The 18408-nt window shown below is 41.6% G+C and overlaps 2 protein-coding genes and 1 long non-coding RNA gene across 9 annotated transcripts; 2 read left to right on the forward strand and 1 right to left on the reverse strand.

The window, feature by feature from the left end:
• Positions 1-233: 233 nt before the first annotated feature.
• On the reverse strand, positions 234-13331 carry LOC118409616. 3 transcript variants are annotated; one of them, XR_004830467.1, is made up of 4 exons: positions 13106-13331; positions 1876-2044; positions 1324-1497; positions 234-920 (listed from the first exon to the last, which is right to left on the reverse strand). It is a non-coding gene; the product is annotated as an uncharacterized LOC118409616 (long non-coding RNA). The 3 variants fall into 3 exon arrangements; XR_004830466.1 differs by having other exon boundaries at positions 1324-1460; positions 1876-2041; positions 13106-13296; XR_004830465.1 differs by having other exon boundaries at positions 1324-1460; positions 13106-13296.
• Positions 5159-9057, forward strand: LOC118409615. Of its 2 annotated transcripts, XR_004830464.1 has the most exons (4): positions 5171-5325; positions 7121-7257; positions 7958-8029; positions 8366-9057. XR_004830464.1 is itself a non-coding variant. In XM_035810765.1 (3 exons), exons 1-3 carry the CDS (start codon positions 5174-5176, stop codon positions 8461-8463), a joined length of 387 nt encoding a protein of 128 aa, XP_035666658.1. In that variant the 5' UTR covers positions 5159-5173; the 3' UTR covers positions 8464-9057. The 2 variants fall into 2 exon arrangements, 1 of the variants encoding a protein (XP_035666658.1); XM_035810765.1 differs by lacking the exon at positions 7958-8029 and having other exon boundaries at positions 5159-5325.
• On the forward strand, positions 11285-18398 carry LOC118409614 (cytochrome P450 7A1-like). Of its 4 annotated transcripts, none has more exons than XM_035810764.1 (10): positions 11285-11459; positions 12914-13037; positions 14008-14205; positions 14603-14799; positions 15122-15360; positions 16194-16331; positions 16697-16786; positions 17142-17238; positions 17432-17610; positions 17810-18398. In XM_035810764.1, the coding sequence occupies exons 2-10, from the start codon at positions 12961-12963 to the stop codon at positions 18092-18094; spliced, it is 1500 nt and encodes a 499-aa protein (XP_035666657.1). In that variant the 5' UTR covers positions 11285-11459; positions 12914-12960; the 3' UTR covers positions 18095-18398. The 4 variants fall into 4 exon arrangements, with proteins under 4 accessions (XP_035666657.1, XP_035666654.1, XP_035666656.1 ...); XM_035810761.1 differs by having other exon boundaries at positions 11286-11463; XM_035810763.1 differs by lacking the exon at positions 11285-11459 and adding an exon at positions 11896-12299.
• The last annotated feature ends 10 nt before the right edge of the window (positions 18399-18408 follow it).

Genomic DNA, 18408 nt, shown 5'->3' on the forward strand with positions numbered 1-18408 from the left:
TACATGTACACGTACTCACGCTCACGCGCGCGCACACACACACACACACACATATTTTGCGTTGATAAAGTGTCACCTCCATTATCATTTCCAACCATCTATGCCCGATAGTCATATACAGTAGAACGATAATCTTTGTCCTTTTCTAATAGAGCAAACAATAGATATTGCGTTAACATTTCTATCAGAGCAAACAATAAATATTACGTAAACATTTCTATCAGAACAGTAAATATTGCGTAAACATTATTTTTGAAAAAGATTTCATTATTTATTCCTACACATTTTATAAAATACTTAGACCAATGACAGCAGATGAGTGGGATATCCGTACATGTGTATCCAGCAATATAAACAAGCAAAGTAAACCTCGTAACTGTACCTGACACTCCCACCCATATACTTCACCAGTCGCCCTTCGCGTGTTGTCGGCATTAATGTAGGTATAGTGACGCACAGCTGTCGGCATAGAGCTGGTATCACAGTACAGTAGGTGACAAAGTGCGTCTGCCGCAGCAGACGACAGTGATGGATAATCTGGCATGGTGGGTGAGCTTTAAAGGCACGCAGTCTGACTCAGATATATGATCTACGTGTACAATCTCAAATTACAGGTAGACATCGACTCGACAGGGCAATGGTGATATTTACACGCTTAACCATGTGGTGCTTCAGTCTGTGCAGTCCAGAAAGTTACAGTAATGATTCAAACTTATCGTCAACTTATCTTTTCCAATAGTTGAGGATTTAACATTCCTATTGCTGTCTATTGCATAAAAGCTTCAAACGGATATGAATCCAACTAAGTAATAAGGGCCTTCTTGAGTCATTATCACCATCCTCTCGTCATTTGAATTGGAAGCGGATTTTTTTCTCGGAGCTTATTGCTGTCTCGTGGCAGATCGCTGTCTCAAATTCAGCTGCAAGATACAAAACGATGTGAGAAAGAATGCAATGTAACACATTACAGATTCAACCCAAACGCAAATGGTGTGATCAACCATTTTGTTTTGTGAGTTTTAATAACAGCAAAGGGGCTGGTAAAATAACGCCCTGTTTCCAGTAGCTACAGGCTGCGACAGCCGAGTGACCAAAAATTTTCAGATCGCTAGATAAATTCAACAGAAAAAGAACAGATCTTTATACATTTTGTTGTCTGTTAAATCATACTTTTACATGAGCATCATTTTCCGATTAACAAATCAAGGGGTCACAAGTCCAACTTTGTTCTCTCAAACGTCGCTCAGCAGTTGCCATCTAGTGGACAGTGATCCTGAGGTAAATCTATACATCAGACGGTATTTTGTAGACGTTGACTCGTACCAGGGCTCCTGAGCTCTCCAGCCCGTGCAGCCTCGTTCTCATCCTCACCAGGCGCTTCTCCCGCTGCTCCAGGTCCCGGGACACGCCCCGCAGGACGCGCAGGTTCTGCTGCAGCAAACGTCGGGCTACATCCGTGCCTACAGGCGACGCAAATGGCTTTATCGAACGATAAAACTGGTCAAAAGATCATCCCGACATGTGAATAGATACATTACATGTGTTGGTATATATAGAAGTGGAAGTGAACCGTTTCTCTTAATTTTCCAGATACATTGAAGACAAGTTTGGACCGTAAAATGAAGGAAAGTCTTGAACTATTGTATTTCCAACTTAGGAGGTAGAGAAAACTCATTGCTTCTGTTTCTCTGCACTTATTAGTGTGGTAATATAATTCGGATAAAAGACCATCATTTTTATCATTAGCTATATTCCTATTGACTGCAAGCAAAATTCCAGCAAAGTAGAATACCATTGCCGATATAATTATCAGGACATGGTAAGTAACATTGAAGCGTTTCATTATTAGACAGGAGATAAATGAAAACATCTTACTCTGTGGACCAATCATGTTTCCCGAATCTGAAGAGATGTTGGGTTGTGTTGATTCAATCTTCTCCGTGATCTGACTTCTGACGTGATGAGCCCACGGTGTCCGTATTTATACCGTCTCACTTCCTGCCGCCCTACTTACGGCGTGTTCAGCTTTCTATTCCTGGAACTACTATTGATTCACATAACAAGAATGACGCTCTTTCCAAACCATATACTTATCCAAACTATATTGTTTTTCTTCCTTGAATGCATGTTCTTCAGCGTCTTGACTTGATCATTTAATCATAAACGTAATTCAAATAAACCCTATCAAGGCAGGACCCTTACCATATACTTAAGAACGTCCTCCAGATGTAAAGCAATTAATAAGAAAATGACTGTGCTGGAAAATGACGTCACGTCCGCTGAATTCTGCTAATCCTACAAAATATTTCACTGGATATGGCAGTCCGACGATGCCCAAGAGGCCTATGTAGTACATGTTCAAAAGGGAAGCGGTTGAATGTTATTCATTCAAATCATATTCCTTCCATAGTCAGTTTATGGCTATGCTGTTCATTTATCCATAAGGATATTTAAAAAAATGTTTTTTTTCGGTTCATCGTAGTTCAGTTTTTATACTCCGTAAATAAGAATGTAGCTCAGTATACTTGTACTTAATGATCTTGTTTGTTGCAGTACAGTTTTGTAGGATCAGCAAACGGTCTGTGCGGCTTCTGGGAAACAGTCCCGCAGTCTCCGATCGGACAAAAACACCGGAAGACTGAAACTGAGTCAACATGTATGCATCCGGCTGGAACTTCCTGTTCATGTTGTGATATGCAATATTCGTACCAAATCCATCAGGCATAAATCCGACGTTACAACAGAAAGGAGCAAATCTGACATCGCCAGTATTTGACAAAAACCATGCTAATGAGAAACGGTAGTGTCACCGTCGAACCTGCAAAAGTATTTCCAGTGGTCACGAAAAATATCAATAAAATCAAAACCATAATCTGGTATCGTAAAGAGGAACAAATGGGGTCGTTGAACTCTGATGTCCTGGAGCCGTTATAACTGATGTGCAGAGTTTAGCGGTGTTTGGTTTGTACCGCGTGCAGGTTATCAATGGATTAAGCAGATATGCCAATGATTAACATATTAAACGACCGTAATCTGGTTCAGATGAGTGAGGTGTTATGTGAGATTTTGCGCTGAAATAAAATGGGGGCAACCAATAATGTTCAAACTGGCCTGATATCCTTTGTCCATTTTTAGATTTTATGACTTTTTAACTACACTTCTCTTCGCAAGACTTCCTATGAGATGTTTTTACTATGTTTATGGTGCAACAACATGTGCAACAACATGTATTCGGTGTCGAATCCCACGAACCTGCCGTACAATATGCCTACATAGTTTGTTTTTTCTGGCGTAAAGGAACCAACATTACCTTATATCATGGTTTACGAATGAGTTAAGTTCTTTTTGATAGAAATCCTGCTCTGGAATGGGGACAACTGACGTCATCACGTATCGGGTCAAATTGACCTGTTTTTTTCTCCATTTTAAGGTTTTTACGACTTTTTACGACATAACTCTTGGCACGACTTGCCCCGGAACGCGTTTACTATTCTTATGGTGAAACAATTGGAACAATTCGAAGAATCTCTGATGTCTTTCCATGACCTACTTTGACGTAGATCTCTATTCATGTAAGTCTTATTTTTGTCTTATCTTTACGACCTGAAAGGGAATATCCTGAGGGACATTTTGCAATAGGCATAAAGGTACTTGAATAAGTAACTTATTTGCGCGCAAATCATTCATTTTAGACAGGAATGTTGTCCGGTAGGTTGTTTAGGAAAAGTGCCAGTAGAACTAAATACTTGTTGCTGCACCATAAGCATAGTATACGCATTATTGCGAAGACTTATGTCGTAAAATGTTACTAGAATATAAATCTTAAAATGGAGAAGAAGACCGAAAATGACTTCAGTTTTCCCCATTCCAGAGCAAAGAAAACTTTTTTTTAATCATTAATTACTACTGCAGGTCTTTTTGTCCGATTTAAGGCTATTTGGGTATACCGTATGAAAGGTTGACATAGAAGAGCGAGGCGATACCGAATGTTCCTGCGCCATAAGCATAGTAAACGCGTCTCAGGGGAAGTCTTGCGAGGAGTAATGTCGTTAAAAAGTCATAAAACCTTAAAATGGAGAAAAAGTCATTAGGTCATTCTGACCTGATCCTTGGTGTCGCTGGTTGTCCCCATTCCAAAACACGGTCTCTATCGGATTGAAAATTGTGGTCTCAGTTTAAGTATTGCCCTGATCACTAATCCACCTAATTAGTTAATCCATAGAATACCGATATGCGATACAAACAAAACATTTGACAGTAGAGTACCGTTACGTAGGACCTTACCGGCAGAACATCAGGAGTCAACGACTTCAGGACAGACCCATCATCACTAAGGTCATTGACCCCATGTCACTACTTTGAACCCCATTCCATGTAGTTATTTCATGGTATTTTTGATACCATGTGGGAGATTAGCAGGGAGGTCAGCAGAGTTTGTGTTACACAGATTAGTGGGAGCTCAGCAGAAAATGTTTTTCAGTTCAACTTTTCATTTATCTACACTAGGCTGTGGTCTTTCTTCAATATGTTTCACCACTAACATGTTTGAATTAAACTAACAAAGCAGAGGAACATGGTCTTAAGACGTAATTGGCATCACTGGCTCCATTTCAACAGTGAATGGATTTCCACTCATATCACAGATTGGAAATTGGACAGCTTTATGATGTTTGATTAAAACGGGTTAACGTACGTCTTCATCCACGTGGTTGGCCCATTACTTCACATATACAAGATAGAGATAGTGGTCTGCATTCGTTGCTGAAAACAGCCACGTTAGTAGACTGGATGATATACATATACTAGAAGAGTAAGGCGCCCAAAATTTCTCCAGGAGATTTTTAGGGCAAACCCGATACTGTGTTTGTCATTGTTTGAGCAGATAACTCCTAAAGTCACTTTTCAACATTTATCTGAACGTCCTAAGATGTCTCTTTGTGACTTGTGTATGGTCATGAGAAACATTTGAATCTGACCCGTGCGTAACCATACAACTGCAGTAGGACAAGGCCATATGAAAGTTCCCAGCGAGTCCCGAGGGCAGTGTTTGGTAAATTTCCATTCTGTGTTTGTTCAAAAACAGCTGGAAAAAGTCACAACCTAGCAGATATGCTTGCCTTGCATAAATCCGGTTTGCACCAGTAGCCAACTGGGTTTCCTGCGTTCGCCACTCATGTTTCACTTACCCAAAATAATTCATATAAAAGAAAGGAGGACCACAGAAAAGCGAGATATCATTCCTCACTCTCTCTTCGCAACAACGCTTTGGACACTCTCCCTGGTCGAGCACTCTGATAGAAGAAATCATGGTTTTGAAAAGAGAAGGTAAGTTTTATGATCTTTTTGTGTGTTAACGTTCGTAGCTAAGGGTTTCGCTGGAATTTGGTTTTGTCTCTTGCATGTCATCAAAACGTTACAAAAGCACACCAGAGAGGATACATTCCATTTTACTGCCTTAAATCACTGCTTGCCTAAAAAGTCTTAATGTCCTCCGTACTATGTTTTCAGAACAATATCAGGGCAGAAATGTCACTAGTCATTTCATGGAAATCTCTTTTGAATGTGGATGTTAAAAATTATGAAAAAAATTTTTGGATGATAGATAGAATTCCGAGAGATATTGGCGTATTGCCAGCATATACTACTCATATTTGTATCGCATTGCCTGGTACCCTTAATTGATATCTCCTTCAGCAGTCCAGTCCGAGAATGCTAACGTTATATATCTATGATTCTAATTTACACATAATTCATTCATAACACGCATTCATTTTCTGGTTATTGCTAATACAACCGGCTATGCCAACACTGTGCTACCGTAGTACAGGCAATTTTACTTTTTCTACCAGCGGTTTTTGCAGCTGTTGACTGAATCCCAATACATAGGAATGGACAGTAGGAATGTGTGGTGTTGGTTACAAGACATAAAGTGCCGAAGAAGTGAATGTTTTTAACATTTTAGGATACTAGTATATTGTAACCTACTGTTATCCCTACAGCTCTTCGGCAAAAAAGGTTTTTCGCTAAAATGAAGCATCACATACTCCGCCTCTTTAAGGCAGTATCTAGTGGACCTATGGGGAAGAAGTCAATACTGAAAAAGTCAAGATTTGTTACATTTCTAATACATGGTTTAATTTAAAAGAGAAAGTGCTGTTAAAGTTATTATCCTCGAAGACTACGCTCTCATGATAGAGACTGTTTGCAGGGCGTACATAGGCCAACTCCTTGGCTCTAGAGCCAACATGTCCCAAAGACATAGTACATACAGCAGACCACCCTGAGCACGATAGATACCACTGAGATCGGGCCAGGATCTGGTATCCAGGTTAAGCTCGACCCTGCATTATAGATATATTTTTGAGATCGGGCCGGGGCCTGGCATCCAGGCTAGTCATGATAGTCATCCGGCCTTTCCTCCACACAAAACTGCGGCACGCCGCCCCGTAACTCCACCGCACCCGGAGGGATCAATGGTTTAACTTTTTTGCGTTTCAAAAACATTTATATCATCTATGATGCTTTGATATAGACTGGGTGGTATTTGGTATGAATTTGCACTGGTATTTACTAAAAGGGCCTCAAAACGTAAGGTTACAGAGTATTCCATGATTAATAACCAATCATCTTTTGAGGTGACTGTTTTGACGTACAGGGTAATTTATTGACAGATACAACAGTGTGGCAAATTGGAGAGGCAATGCCACTATAATAATGCGTGACAGTAGGTGGGCAGTACGTCATCAGTAACGGGCAGAGTGGCGCGCAGCTTTGTTTGCACAGTCTCATCGGACGTCAATCATTGTCAGAGTCATCGGTCTGATATGAGACAAGTGGGGGATTACTGAAATGCTTTTTGTATTTCCCAAATCGTGACGGGATGTCGGGAAAAATAGTGGGAATATTTTGATGCGGCTACTTGTCTGAAAAAAATTACTATTTCTACATCTACATTTCTACACTATATTGCTCGATGGGTAAATGTCACGTTTGTTGTCGACATGTCCTTCTGGTTGTCAAATTTTCTAGATACTTGTAGCCTTGCAAGTCGTACGTTAAGAAATAGCATCAAACCGTTTGCAAATGTAAGGTTTGTACATGAATGCTGTACACCCCTCAGGAAACGCCATTGCCATGATGATTGCGAAGAAACAGATCCACACACTGAAGGCAGTCTGGAACTCCGTGAAGGAGCAGGAGAAGAAACTGAAGGACATTCAGGCGAGGGTAGAGCTCACACGGATGATGATACACGGGGTAAGCAGCTGTCCGTCATGTGTAATACATGTGGATAATCATCTTTTATTTGCAAACATATTCCGGAAGGCTAACTGCGAGCACACATGGAGAGGAATGATAATAAGTACAGTACTAGTGAGATTAACAGGTGATAACTATACTAAGATACTAAGAAGCAATACCATACTTCTGTTGGGTTTCACGTCTTTATTGGAGGCAGTTGCACACTTCTTTAAGAAAAAAATACGTATTTTATACGTATATTATGATACTACAATTTAGAATTGTTATCTATCCTTTCGTAATGGTGGGGAGGGAAAATGTATTTTGGACGTCTTTTCTATAATTACGTTAGCGCATTCTCCTACGCAGAGACATCCAACGGCGCTAGCAAATCGCCTGTTGCCGGTTTGCTAGCGCCGTTGGAATCCTCTGCGTAGGAGAATGCTATAACGACGCTCCCTTTCTAACAGACTCCTATCTTATACTTTTACATCTTTTAATACCAAAGCCGCCATTATATTGTACATTCATCCTCGATTTTGGTTGCGTCTTGTGTATTGCGGAAATGAGACATTAGGCTTCCGCTTCCCTTCTCCGACACTTTTTTTTGTCTCAACCTTCCATGCTAAATGTTTACCCCTTTAGTGTTGAAATAACGAGCCTATATCTTCTTACCATTAACCCAACCCCTGCCTTTCCCGTTAAACCACAATAGGCTAGATCGGTGCTCAGAGACGACGACACACATGACAAAGCTGACAAGTAATGCACCGAGAAGCATAACAGCGTAAGGCAGTGGACAGTGTTGTGTGTGTAAAATGTCTTGTGTATGTTCAGTCGTCGTGGTGTTTGTAGTTTGTGTTCTTTCAGTGTTGAGAGTGAAGTCTCTATGTTTGAATGTACTTGCACTGGCCTGTACCATGAAAAAGTCTCAGTTTGTAAATAACATCCAGATAGATCAAACCAAAGAGGTTAAAATAAGATTTTTTATCTTATTTTAACCTCCTTGATCAAACATTGATTCATCAATTCTTATGCTACCTTGGCTGTAGCAGAGGTATTGTAAGATACGAAAACATGCCAATGTCATGGTCAAGAGTAAAATCAGCATAAACTTTTTCAGGAGGTTTGAGACAAGACAGCGGTGATCATGAGACGTCTGGTTTCGACGAGATCGAGCATCAAGACACATCACAGCAGATCTCACTACGTCATCCCTGACGTGGCCCCATCCTGATGCGTCATAGCTATCACGTGATGGTGTACACCCAACAATCTATTCTGTGAATAGTCAAAATGACAAACATACTTTTGTTTTGTCACTACGTATTTGTTTTAAGTTACATTGATATTGTTCAACAAAATTCAATAACATATGAATGGCAATGTTGATACACCCTCATGCAGGAGTCTATTCTGTGAATTGTTCGCATGACGATATTACTTCTGTCTAGAACGCCAAAGAATAGTGACTTTTGTTTTGTCATGATTTATCTTGTTCAACGCAAGTTTCTTACAAAATTCAATAATGCAAGGATGGTATTGTTGACAAACTCTAGAGAACCCGTCTTATAGATATTCAGAATGACGATATTGCTTACGTTTTGTTTTAATCTAGTTGGAACATGTTGATGACAACTCTCACAGCAACGAACATATCACTTGTCAAAATGTCCAGAAACTTTGATTTTTCTTTGAAGGCCTGAAGTATTATAGTGCTCGGATGTTACTATTTTTATCTATAAATGTAGATGGCTCAAAACATTGGCCAAACTCAATCAACTTATTTTAAGTAATGACTTAACTTAAAGGCAACCTAAGCAATATTACAGCGTCAAAGTGGAAATATTCTGAATAAGGCAATCTGCATGATATTGACATCTACTGCACTAGTATTCTCACATTTACATCATCATTTCATACTTTGAGCGGTTAAAAACGGCCCAGAGACAAGTTGCACAAGGATATTCCTTATTATTGTACCCCCCCCCCCCCCAAAAAAAAATAAGGACTTCATCTGGAATCCTTGTGCAACTTGTTCCCGCGCCGTTTTTAACGGCTCAATTTATGAAATAATGATGTAAATGTGCTAAAATGGTGCATTAAATGTCAATATTATAAAGACAGCCTTATTCAGAATGTTTCCACTTGTAACAATGTAATATTGCTTAGGTTGCCTTTAAAGAAATAATTGCCATTACGGACACATCCTCACAAATATATCCTGTCAATAGTTAGAGCGACAATGTTACTTCGGTATTGTTTCAACAAAAATTTGACAATAATGTAATCATGTAACAAGGTAGTCTACCGACTGAGCCCAAGGTATTTTGTATGTACGAATGTATTGTAACTGATATATACAAGTCATACAGGCCATTTTGGAAAGTATATCTATATACCACTTGCATTCAGCTAACTCGGACTGGAAGGTTTGTACATCTGTGGACGTGAATGTCTTGTCTGGTGATATAAGCCAGCATTGCACAACACTTTAGAATCTACTACTTGCAAGGCTACGAGACTTTATCGTCTATAAAGTCTCGTAGCCTTAGACTATATATATGTGTGTATGTGTGTGTGTGTGTGTGTGTGTGTGTGTGTGTGTACCTATGCATATTTGTGTGTGTGTGTGTGTGTGTGTGTGTGTGTGTGTGTGTGTGTGTGTGTGTGTGTGTGTGTGTGTGTGTGTGTGTCTGTGTGTGTGTGTGTGTGTGCATCAAAATAATACTAAATCCGTGAAAGGACTTCTTTAGAGATGTCGAATCTTATGATGGACGGAAATAAAAGATGATGGATAAATGTAGAGATATCCAATACCATATTGTGACTAGACACGAAACTCTGCCCGATGCATGCATTATAGTATTGTATCATAAGAGGGCGCTTCTGTTTTGTACCACTATGACATCACACATAAGGCCCAGGGGTGAAGGCTGCAGCACACAGAAGGTTTGTTTATTTGAGTCGAAGTATAAGTACCCAGTTCTGTGTATGATAAAACTCGACAGCGTTGGCTCTCTTTCTCCTTTCTTCCCGTTTTATGGGTGACTTGAGTCGATTGGATCAAACAAATACATGCCCATATAAAGAAGCACTATCAATCACAAACGTTCATTAAGACAACGCAATACGCGACCCAGATAACAGCATGTCAATGAAAAGGTGACGTAGGAGACTAAATGCCTACGTGATGAGGGACACGCTGACATGCCTGTCCTAATGGTGGCGTTATCTCTTTCGCCGTGCAGTGGGAAAACTGTAAGGACTTCGACCTTTCCCACGTGATGTAATTTAACTTAATAAATTAAAGTATTTCATCAGTCAATTAGGAGCGAGTATTTCTTGTAAATTAAAGTATTTCATCAGTCAATTAGGAGCGAGTATTTCTTGTGATTAAATCTGCATAGGGGTAGGGGTGTACAAACCAAAACTCTCGGAAGGGCTGCGCTGTACCAAATCCACATAAAGTTGCTCCGACTATTCTTAAGCTTTAATTAGACTAACGTTATATTGGGAGATGGGCCCTGCATAAATTAGCTGGCTAGGTGAGCCCTGGTTGGATAGTGAGAGTAGCCAATTGTCACCTGAGCTGAGCTTTGGGGTTGTATTAGACTAATCAGGCAGTGAGGACTCAGGTATGTGTGCGTGTTATGTAGATTATATAGACTGTAGTGCAACACCGTTAGTTCCCCATCATCCCCGTATTGTAAATAGACCTGGTATGTCTGTAACTGTACACTTTGTACCTCAGGACCCGTTGTTGTATATCTGTATAGTAATATCTGTTTCGGATATTTGGGTAAAACATAGGTCATTAGATAAACACGAGTAGCAGACAGAAATCAGACTGATTTGGCCTTTGAGTTTATGATAGGTTGAGAAGCCAGATCCCAAACCTTTGTCTATTACACCACTGATCCATGGTTCTGTTGTTTACGCATTCACTTTTTACAGTTACAAAATTCTTGAAAAACCTGAAAGTTAAGGAAATGTTAAATAGCCCACCCTTGCACCCCGTCACATACACATGGTGGCATGTTGCTACGTAGGGTGGTGTGAACAAATATTGGATAATCATTAACCCAACACTACCAGTAAGTCGATAACCTATGAAAAAGTCCTCGCCAGACCACATCACTGAAAAGCTGTCCATTTTCCGAACGCCACAGACTGTTGTCAAAGGAACTTCTGAACAAAGAGTCTACTTCACGATTGTAGGTGAGTTGATCAATTTTTGGTGCGCAAATGTGTACTACTCCTTTAATATGTTGGTACATTTAGTTAGAATTCACTTTTACAAAGGTAATGAACCAGGGGATAAAAGGACGTACGACTCATGTACCCGACAAGAAGGCGAGCTCGGCTTGACAAAATCCAGCCGACTTGTTCCACCACTTAACATTCTCCAGCAACACCATGTGCCTAATGCCTACCGTAAACACAATGCACGTACTAGTTGCACTGTGACTAGACTGACTAGAATGACAGGTGTGGGCGTAGATCTATATGACACTTTATATTGGTTTTGGCTTCGTCATATTGTCTCTTGCACAACCCAATTGTTTGGACAATAATCAAATATACAGATGAAGTTTGAAAGGCCAATTATTCGTAACCCTACAAGGATGACATGGTTCACTTTGAACAGACGGATATTATCACAAAAAGGACTAATGAGCTTCGGGCCATGTGAGTGACCTGACTCTCTGGAAGGCACTTTTAGACGTAAGCAAAACACAATCAACCATGCAGAACAATGGCTTGTTTGTGTAGGAGCATTCACGTGGTTTGTGTACGGTGATGATGAGAACTGCCTCCCAAACAATCCCTCCGTCGCTTGAGACGGGAGTAATAGGGTAGCCTCTCTGGGGTAAAGTAAACTCCACCCTTTGGAACTTAGATCTGTATCAACAATGCGTGCTGCGGAAAACATGTGATACTTTCAAGTGCACGGAACAGGGGTTAAAGCAACACAAACACGGTATTGAAAGAGCAAGGGCGCTTCTGGGGTCCCTCCCGAACAGCAGTGCAAGACAAGAACGTCTCCGCTACAGGTAGTCTCTTCCAGACTCCGGCCTGGCTGAATAGTAATAGGGGACTTTGGCCAAGTTATATAGGAATAAAAGTCTAGTAGGAATTGATTGACCCAAGGACCTAGGAGTGAACTGACCGGCCGGCGGTGATAGCTGGATAGACTGCAAAAGACTGAAATCCCATGGCAACTTGTTTAGCCGAATTCATCTTTTTTCATTCAGAGCTGACACGTCTGCTTGGAGACTAGCTACAAGTATGTCTGTTCTGTTTGATCGTTTATGTGCGTCGTATTCACTCTCTAGTTACCATACTTTCTTCTAGAGGTTGTGACCGCTGATTTGACAGATCGCTCAACGAATTTATATTTCATGTATATATGAATAACTATTCTTTTACGTGTTATGTGTTTTGCTGTCTTTAGATCATACTTTAAAAGCTTGGATCATATTCAAATCATACAAGCAATCTAATTTTGGTCGCGGTACAGTCGCTTAGCTTTTGTAGTCTAACGGAAAGGCCCAAAGAGGGATTAAAGTTGTCAACAGAAAATAATTTCTTTTAAATTTCGTTAAAAAAAGGTGCCGACAAAATCCATCTATAACCTGACGTGTCGCGTCTGGTTTTCTTTTTTCAGTCGCAGCGCCTGCCGTTCCTTAACGTGAAACAGGACTGCACCTCGGGATGATTTCTGGGATTCTGGCCGGCTGTTTGGTGGTGTTGGTGGTGGCCATTTTGGTACAGGCTGTCGGCAGGAAACGGTGGGTACATGTACATGTAGTTTGTTTACAACACGTACGACATCAGCGGAGATACAATATTGACTTACCGATAAAGCATTGGGTTCGTCATCTAATGCAAGACTGGAATGTGTGTGTATCGTTTGAGCTGGACGTGCTGTGGTCTTATTTTATTGTAGCAGATAGCTTGTGTTTGGGCCCCCGACATCTTCCAAGGAGATAAACTGAACAAAGAAACGACGGATTTCCATGATATGCAGTTTGCAGGAACTTAGGACAGAGATGTAGATAACGAATTGCAATTGACGCAAATTAGCACTTAATTTGAATATTAATGAGTAAAATCCTGTAACACCCAAATCCATGTAACATGTAATTTGTGGCAGATGGACCATTAACAGATACCAATTGTGCAAACGAGTTTAATTTGGATAATAAAATCAAAAGTGCCATGTTCTTCTAAGCGGTAAATGATTTGACTCTCAACACGTGTATAAGGTAGTCAAACGTATTTGCATAATCTGAATATTTCATGCCAATATGAAGTCTCCGAACTCTTGTTTAAGGGGTATTCTTAATTGATAGACTCTACAAATTTCCCTTCTTCTTGTTTATATTATTCACATGAAATAGCCCGCCTGTGTTGCATTTGTCCTAGTGCCGCTAATCCCCCTCTTATATATACATGTATGTACTGGATGGCGATCGCTGAGCGACCACACAGTACAGCGACCACACCGTTTTATCACCTTTGATCTTATAATTGGTGATTTGATGCACTATGCAAAAGTACGATTAAGAAGACAACAAAACACATAAACCTAAAATATCGTTCGTTTGAAGAAATTCATCGAGCGATCTGTCAAATATTTGGTCGCTCAGCGGTTGTAACCTCTTTAATGGACAGGCTTTCGTGTTAGCGTTAGTGTCAGCATTCCTAACATGTAAACACCAGATGACACGGCAGACGGATTTTCTCTCTTTCCTGCAGAGACCCGAATGAACCTCCCCTTGAGTCTGGTCCCGTGCCCTACCTCGGGGTGGCGCTACAATTTGCCATGGACAGTCTCAAATTCATCCGCTCGCGACAGAAGAAGTACGGAGACGTCTTTACGGTGAAGCTTGCCGGAAAGTACACGACATTTGTCCTTGACCCGCACTCCTACAGCGACGTCATGCGACAGCACAAGTAAGTGCAGATCATCTGACAAACTTGCGGACACTGTTAGTAACCACTAAATACTTTTGCCAAGCATGATTTCGGTGCCGACTGCCTGTGTGTCTGTATGTTTGTTTGTCTGTTTGAGAGATAGCTCTTGGAGCAGAGAGTAAGGGATGTAGGTTTCGACCCCTAGCAGCTTTTTGGAACTGCAGTGGCCTATTGTGTTTCATACCTTAACAAATAACTCGACAGGGATTTGATGGATCGTGGAGATGTTTAGGTTCCCCCCTTATTAGGCCTGACTTGACTTACGTGACCTCCTCCACCACCCGAACCACCATGGCCAAGTTCCTGTCCTGCATGGCCTTCCTCTATTGAACATGCTGGCGCTAGTACTTGCTAAATGTTCCTGTTTGCTTTGTAGGATTCTTGATTTCAAAACCGTGGGGATGGACATAGTAGAGCGTGGATTTGGGACGACGCACTTCGAAAAGACGGGCCGCGCGCACGTGCTGCACACCGCTGACGCCTACTTCCCTGTCCACCTGCAGGGGAACGCCCTGGACCCGCTCACGAACACCATGATGGGGCATCTACAGACAGCCATGTTGGCTGATATAGGTGAGGCAGCTTAGGCTTCCGATCTGGTTTCAACCCATGAAGCCCTGGCCTGTCACACATTCAGGACTTTTACGAGACTTTTCTTCCGACCACTTTCCGGCTAAGGTTAACGTCAAATTTCCAAATCGGGAAACGGCCGGCTGTTTTTGGAAACGAAAAATAGAAACATATGACCATTTTTCAACAGTTTTTAAAAGCCTGGTCAAGTAATTAGAATACCTTTATATGAGGTTGTCCGCACTTCAACCTATTCATACAAATCTAAGAGTTTGTGGTGGCGTCAGTTTATTTCTATTATCATTCCCCTTGTGACATAACGTAGGGTCGGAAACTGGCTGGAAGAAGGACGGGCTGTGGTCCTTTGTCCGCCGCATCGTCTCTGAAGCGTCCTTCCTCACCATCTTCGGCAAGCACAAGTCACAGACAGTGGAGCAGGAGCGCGCGCGGCTCATGGTCGTCATGGAAACCTTCTGGGACTATGACAGGAAGTTCCCACAGGTCGTGGCGGGAATACCGTTCTGGATGTTGGGGAAAGCTAAGGAACAACGGGATTTCCTTCTGGTGATTCTATACGCTTGTCATACGTGTTTTTACAAAGGTGTCTTGTTACAGCACACGGGCGTGCATATATGCACACACAAATATACGTATACACAAGCATAGGTGCTTACTCAAGTTCCTCAAGCCTCATAGTATTTAATTTATGCAACAGAGACAGCGATTCCTCAGCCGTACGATTAGGGCTGTTGCACCCCCTTTCCACGGGAGGTGGCGACCGCTGATAGCCTGAAGTCCAGCCTTGTTAGCTTTGTTCCGCTCCCAAAGGTCGCTACAGCTAACAAGGCTGGACTCCATGCTAGACCGCTGAGCCACCACTGAGCGACTAAAGCAAAGATCTGACAGATCGCTCAACGAATTTCTTAGATGACTATCTAATTCTTTACGTTTTGTTTGTTTTATTGTCTTTAAATCATACCTTACGAACTTGCGTATATATATCAACAACGAAATCAACTGTCACTCAAATCCAATTTTGGTCGCCGTACGCTCGCTCAGCGATCACCGTTTGGCGGAAAGAGTGTAGTCACATGAGCACGTATATCAGGTCCGTATGAGATCCGTACTGACATTTCGTGTCATCGCAGAGTCGTACGCACAATACGCACGCTCAATTGTTTTGGGCCAGTTTTGGAACCGAGCTGTGCGTAAACCCGCGTATTCCAAACCGACACAAACGATTGAGATGCGTATAAGGTGCGTATTGTGTATATGAAAAAATGCAAATACGGACCTTCTATGGACTTGATATACACGTTTGACTATGCCCAAATAGATACCTACATTCATGTCTGTTTCAAACCTGATGATTTCAACATAATCCTCCCCATGGCCAGGCGTTCCTGTCTAAGGATAACCTGAACCGGAGAGACGTTCTGCAGCTGATAGAGCAGCGTGACGAGGTGTTCTGTGGAGGCGGGCTGAGCGGGAAGGAGCTGGCAGGCGCGCACTTCTCCACTGTGTGGGCCTCACTGGTGCGGTCAATATACATTCCTCATATACTTCTATCAGAGTGGAAATCATTTTCTTGATACTCTTAAGTTTTAAGTTTAAGGTAGTTTGCAATTCAGAAGAAAAGTTTATTTAGTATTACATTCAAAACGGTTTTTCCAACCGTATGTCTTCACACAACACACTATGGATCGGTAATGTTAACCTACTATGTGTGACAAAAATGTTGAAAGCCGAAAGCCAAGTCATTTAAGTACGCCTTTTCTTATTTTAGTTTCAGGTGAAATGATAATGATAACTCATGTACGTAAGATTACCCAGCAGGACATAAACGTGGTTTGAATATTTTTGCACCTCTCTCACATCCCTTGTGATGTCTTGCCTGCAGAGCAACACTCTACCCACGGCCTTCTGGACACTCTTCCACCTCCTACAGGATCCTGTCGCCATGGCTGCAGTCAGGAGGGAGGTGGAGACGGTACGAGTATCTCTACTCTGCCTCTAGTAGGGCCATTACGCCATCTTTCCTATAGAGACTGTGAGCGCTGAGCGACCGAAAGTCTAAGAGATCGCTCAATGGCACACGTTTGATTTTTTTCTGGTTTGCCGCATTCTGTTGTCTTTTGAATCATACTTTATCCTGCATCAGACCCCAATCATAGAATCAGTGGTCTTACGAATAAAATCTGGTTGCTCGATGGTCGCACATTGATCGCCGTTTACGGACGCTCACGTAGATGCACAGATAAGGTTATACAACATTAATTGCTATACATACTGTGTTAGAGTAAGCTCTGTGTTGGAATGTGCCTAATTAAGACTTCATATTTCAGGCGTTGAAGGAAACAGGACAGACTGTGACCGGATTCCGGGATGGAGGGGAGAAAATAGACTTCACCAGACAACAACTAGCCGACATGACCTGCCTCGGTAAGGTCCACTTTCCAGTTCAGGGTAATCGCCGAGTAGAGACCAAAATTGAATATGTAACACCTTAATTTTTTACAATATATCATTCAACATATAAAAGTATGGTTTAAAAGACCACCCAACACGGAAAAAGTAAGAAAAAATCGTTCTTTTTCGGTGAAACTAGAAACAATCTGTCACATCTTTGCTCCAGGGAGTGTTGTGAACGAAGCTCTGCGCGTGAGCAGTGTCTCCATCGTTCTCCGCCAAGCTTTGGAGGAAACCACAATAGCCCTTAACTCCGGCAGTACCTTCAAGATCCGCAAGGGAGACAGGGTGGCGCTGTTCCCACAAATCGTTCACATGGACCCAGAAGTCTATGAGGATCCAGAGGTTTGTTAAAATATTTTGTCCAGTTTACCTGTTTATGGTTAAGTTTCAGAAGTACATTGTAGTGCACTAGTATAAACAACAAGAACTATGAATTGCTCTGTTTGATAGCATTGATTTTCAAATTTAAATGTGTTTGTGAGAGTTGAACTACGGTGTCGGCGTATAATATCACTTACAAAACACTTTTTCTTATCTCTAGACCTTTAAGTACGACCGCTATCTGGAAAACGGTAAGGAAAAGACAACCTTCTACAAGAACGGCAAGAAGTTACGTCACTATCTCATTCCGTTTGGCATCGGAACTTCCCGCTGCCCAGGTCGTTTCTTCGCCGTCAACGAAATCAAACAGTTCGTCTCTCTCATCGTCTGCTACTTCGACATGGAGTTGATTGACAAGGAGACTCCGCCCCTGGACCAGTCCAGGACCGGCCTTGGTGTCCTCCCGCCGAAAACCGACCCAATGTTCCGCTACAAGATCAAGTAACAATCAATCAATCATCCATAGGAACCTGTTGACGCATGACGACTGTAGACTTGTCTAATGATCTGTAGACATCACAAAATGACCAAGTAGCCTTTTTCGTTCATTTCCTTTGATCCATCATCATGACCTTGCACTCATTTCCCTTTCCTCTAAATGTTTTCCATTTCAATCAGACTTTTAAAAGTGTTTATGCTACACCTGAATCCCTGGAGAAGGAGACTTCGATCTGTTAGTACCCGGCCGTCTTTCCTCAGCCAATCAGCAGCAGGGATTTCTTGTGACTAATAAATCCACTTAGCGCACACTTTTTTTTG

The sequence above is a fragment of the Branchiostoma floridae genome, chromosome 2 (assembly GCF_000003815.2).
Source record: "Branchiostoma floridae strain S238N-H82 chromosome 2, Bfl_VNyyK, whole genome shotgun sequence".
In the NCBI taxonomy this organism is placed as follows: domain Eukaryota; kingdom Metazoa; phylum Chordata; class Leptocardii; order Amphioxiformes; family Branchiostomatidae; genus Branchiostoma; species Branchiostoma floridae.

Coding starts and splice junctions, on each gene's coding strand:
- LOC118409615 (XM_035810765.1), top strand. CDS start 5,174: ATGTTTCACTTACCCAAAATAATTCATATAAAAGAAAGGAGGACCACA. Junction 5,326..7,120: donor CATGGTTTTGAAAAGAGAAG/GTAAGTTTTATG, acceptor TACACCCCTCAG/GAAACGCCATTGCCATGATG. Junction 7,258..8,365: donor CACGGATGATGATACACGGG/GTAAGCAGCTGT, acceptor AAACTTTTTCAG/GAGGTTTGAGACAAGACAGC.
- LOC118409614 (XM_035810764.1), top strand. CDS start 12,961: ATGATTTCTGGGATTCTGGCCGGCTGTTTGGTGGTGTTGGTGGTGGCC. Junction 13,038..14,007: donor CAGGCTGTCGGCAGGAAACG/GTGGGTACATGT, acceptor TCTTTCCTGCAG/AGACCCGAATGAACCTCCCC. Junction 14,206..14,602: donor GACGTCATGCGACAGCACAA/GTAAGTGCAGAT, acceptor TTTGCTTTGTAG/GATTCTTGATTTCAAAACCG.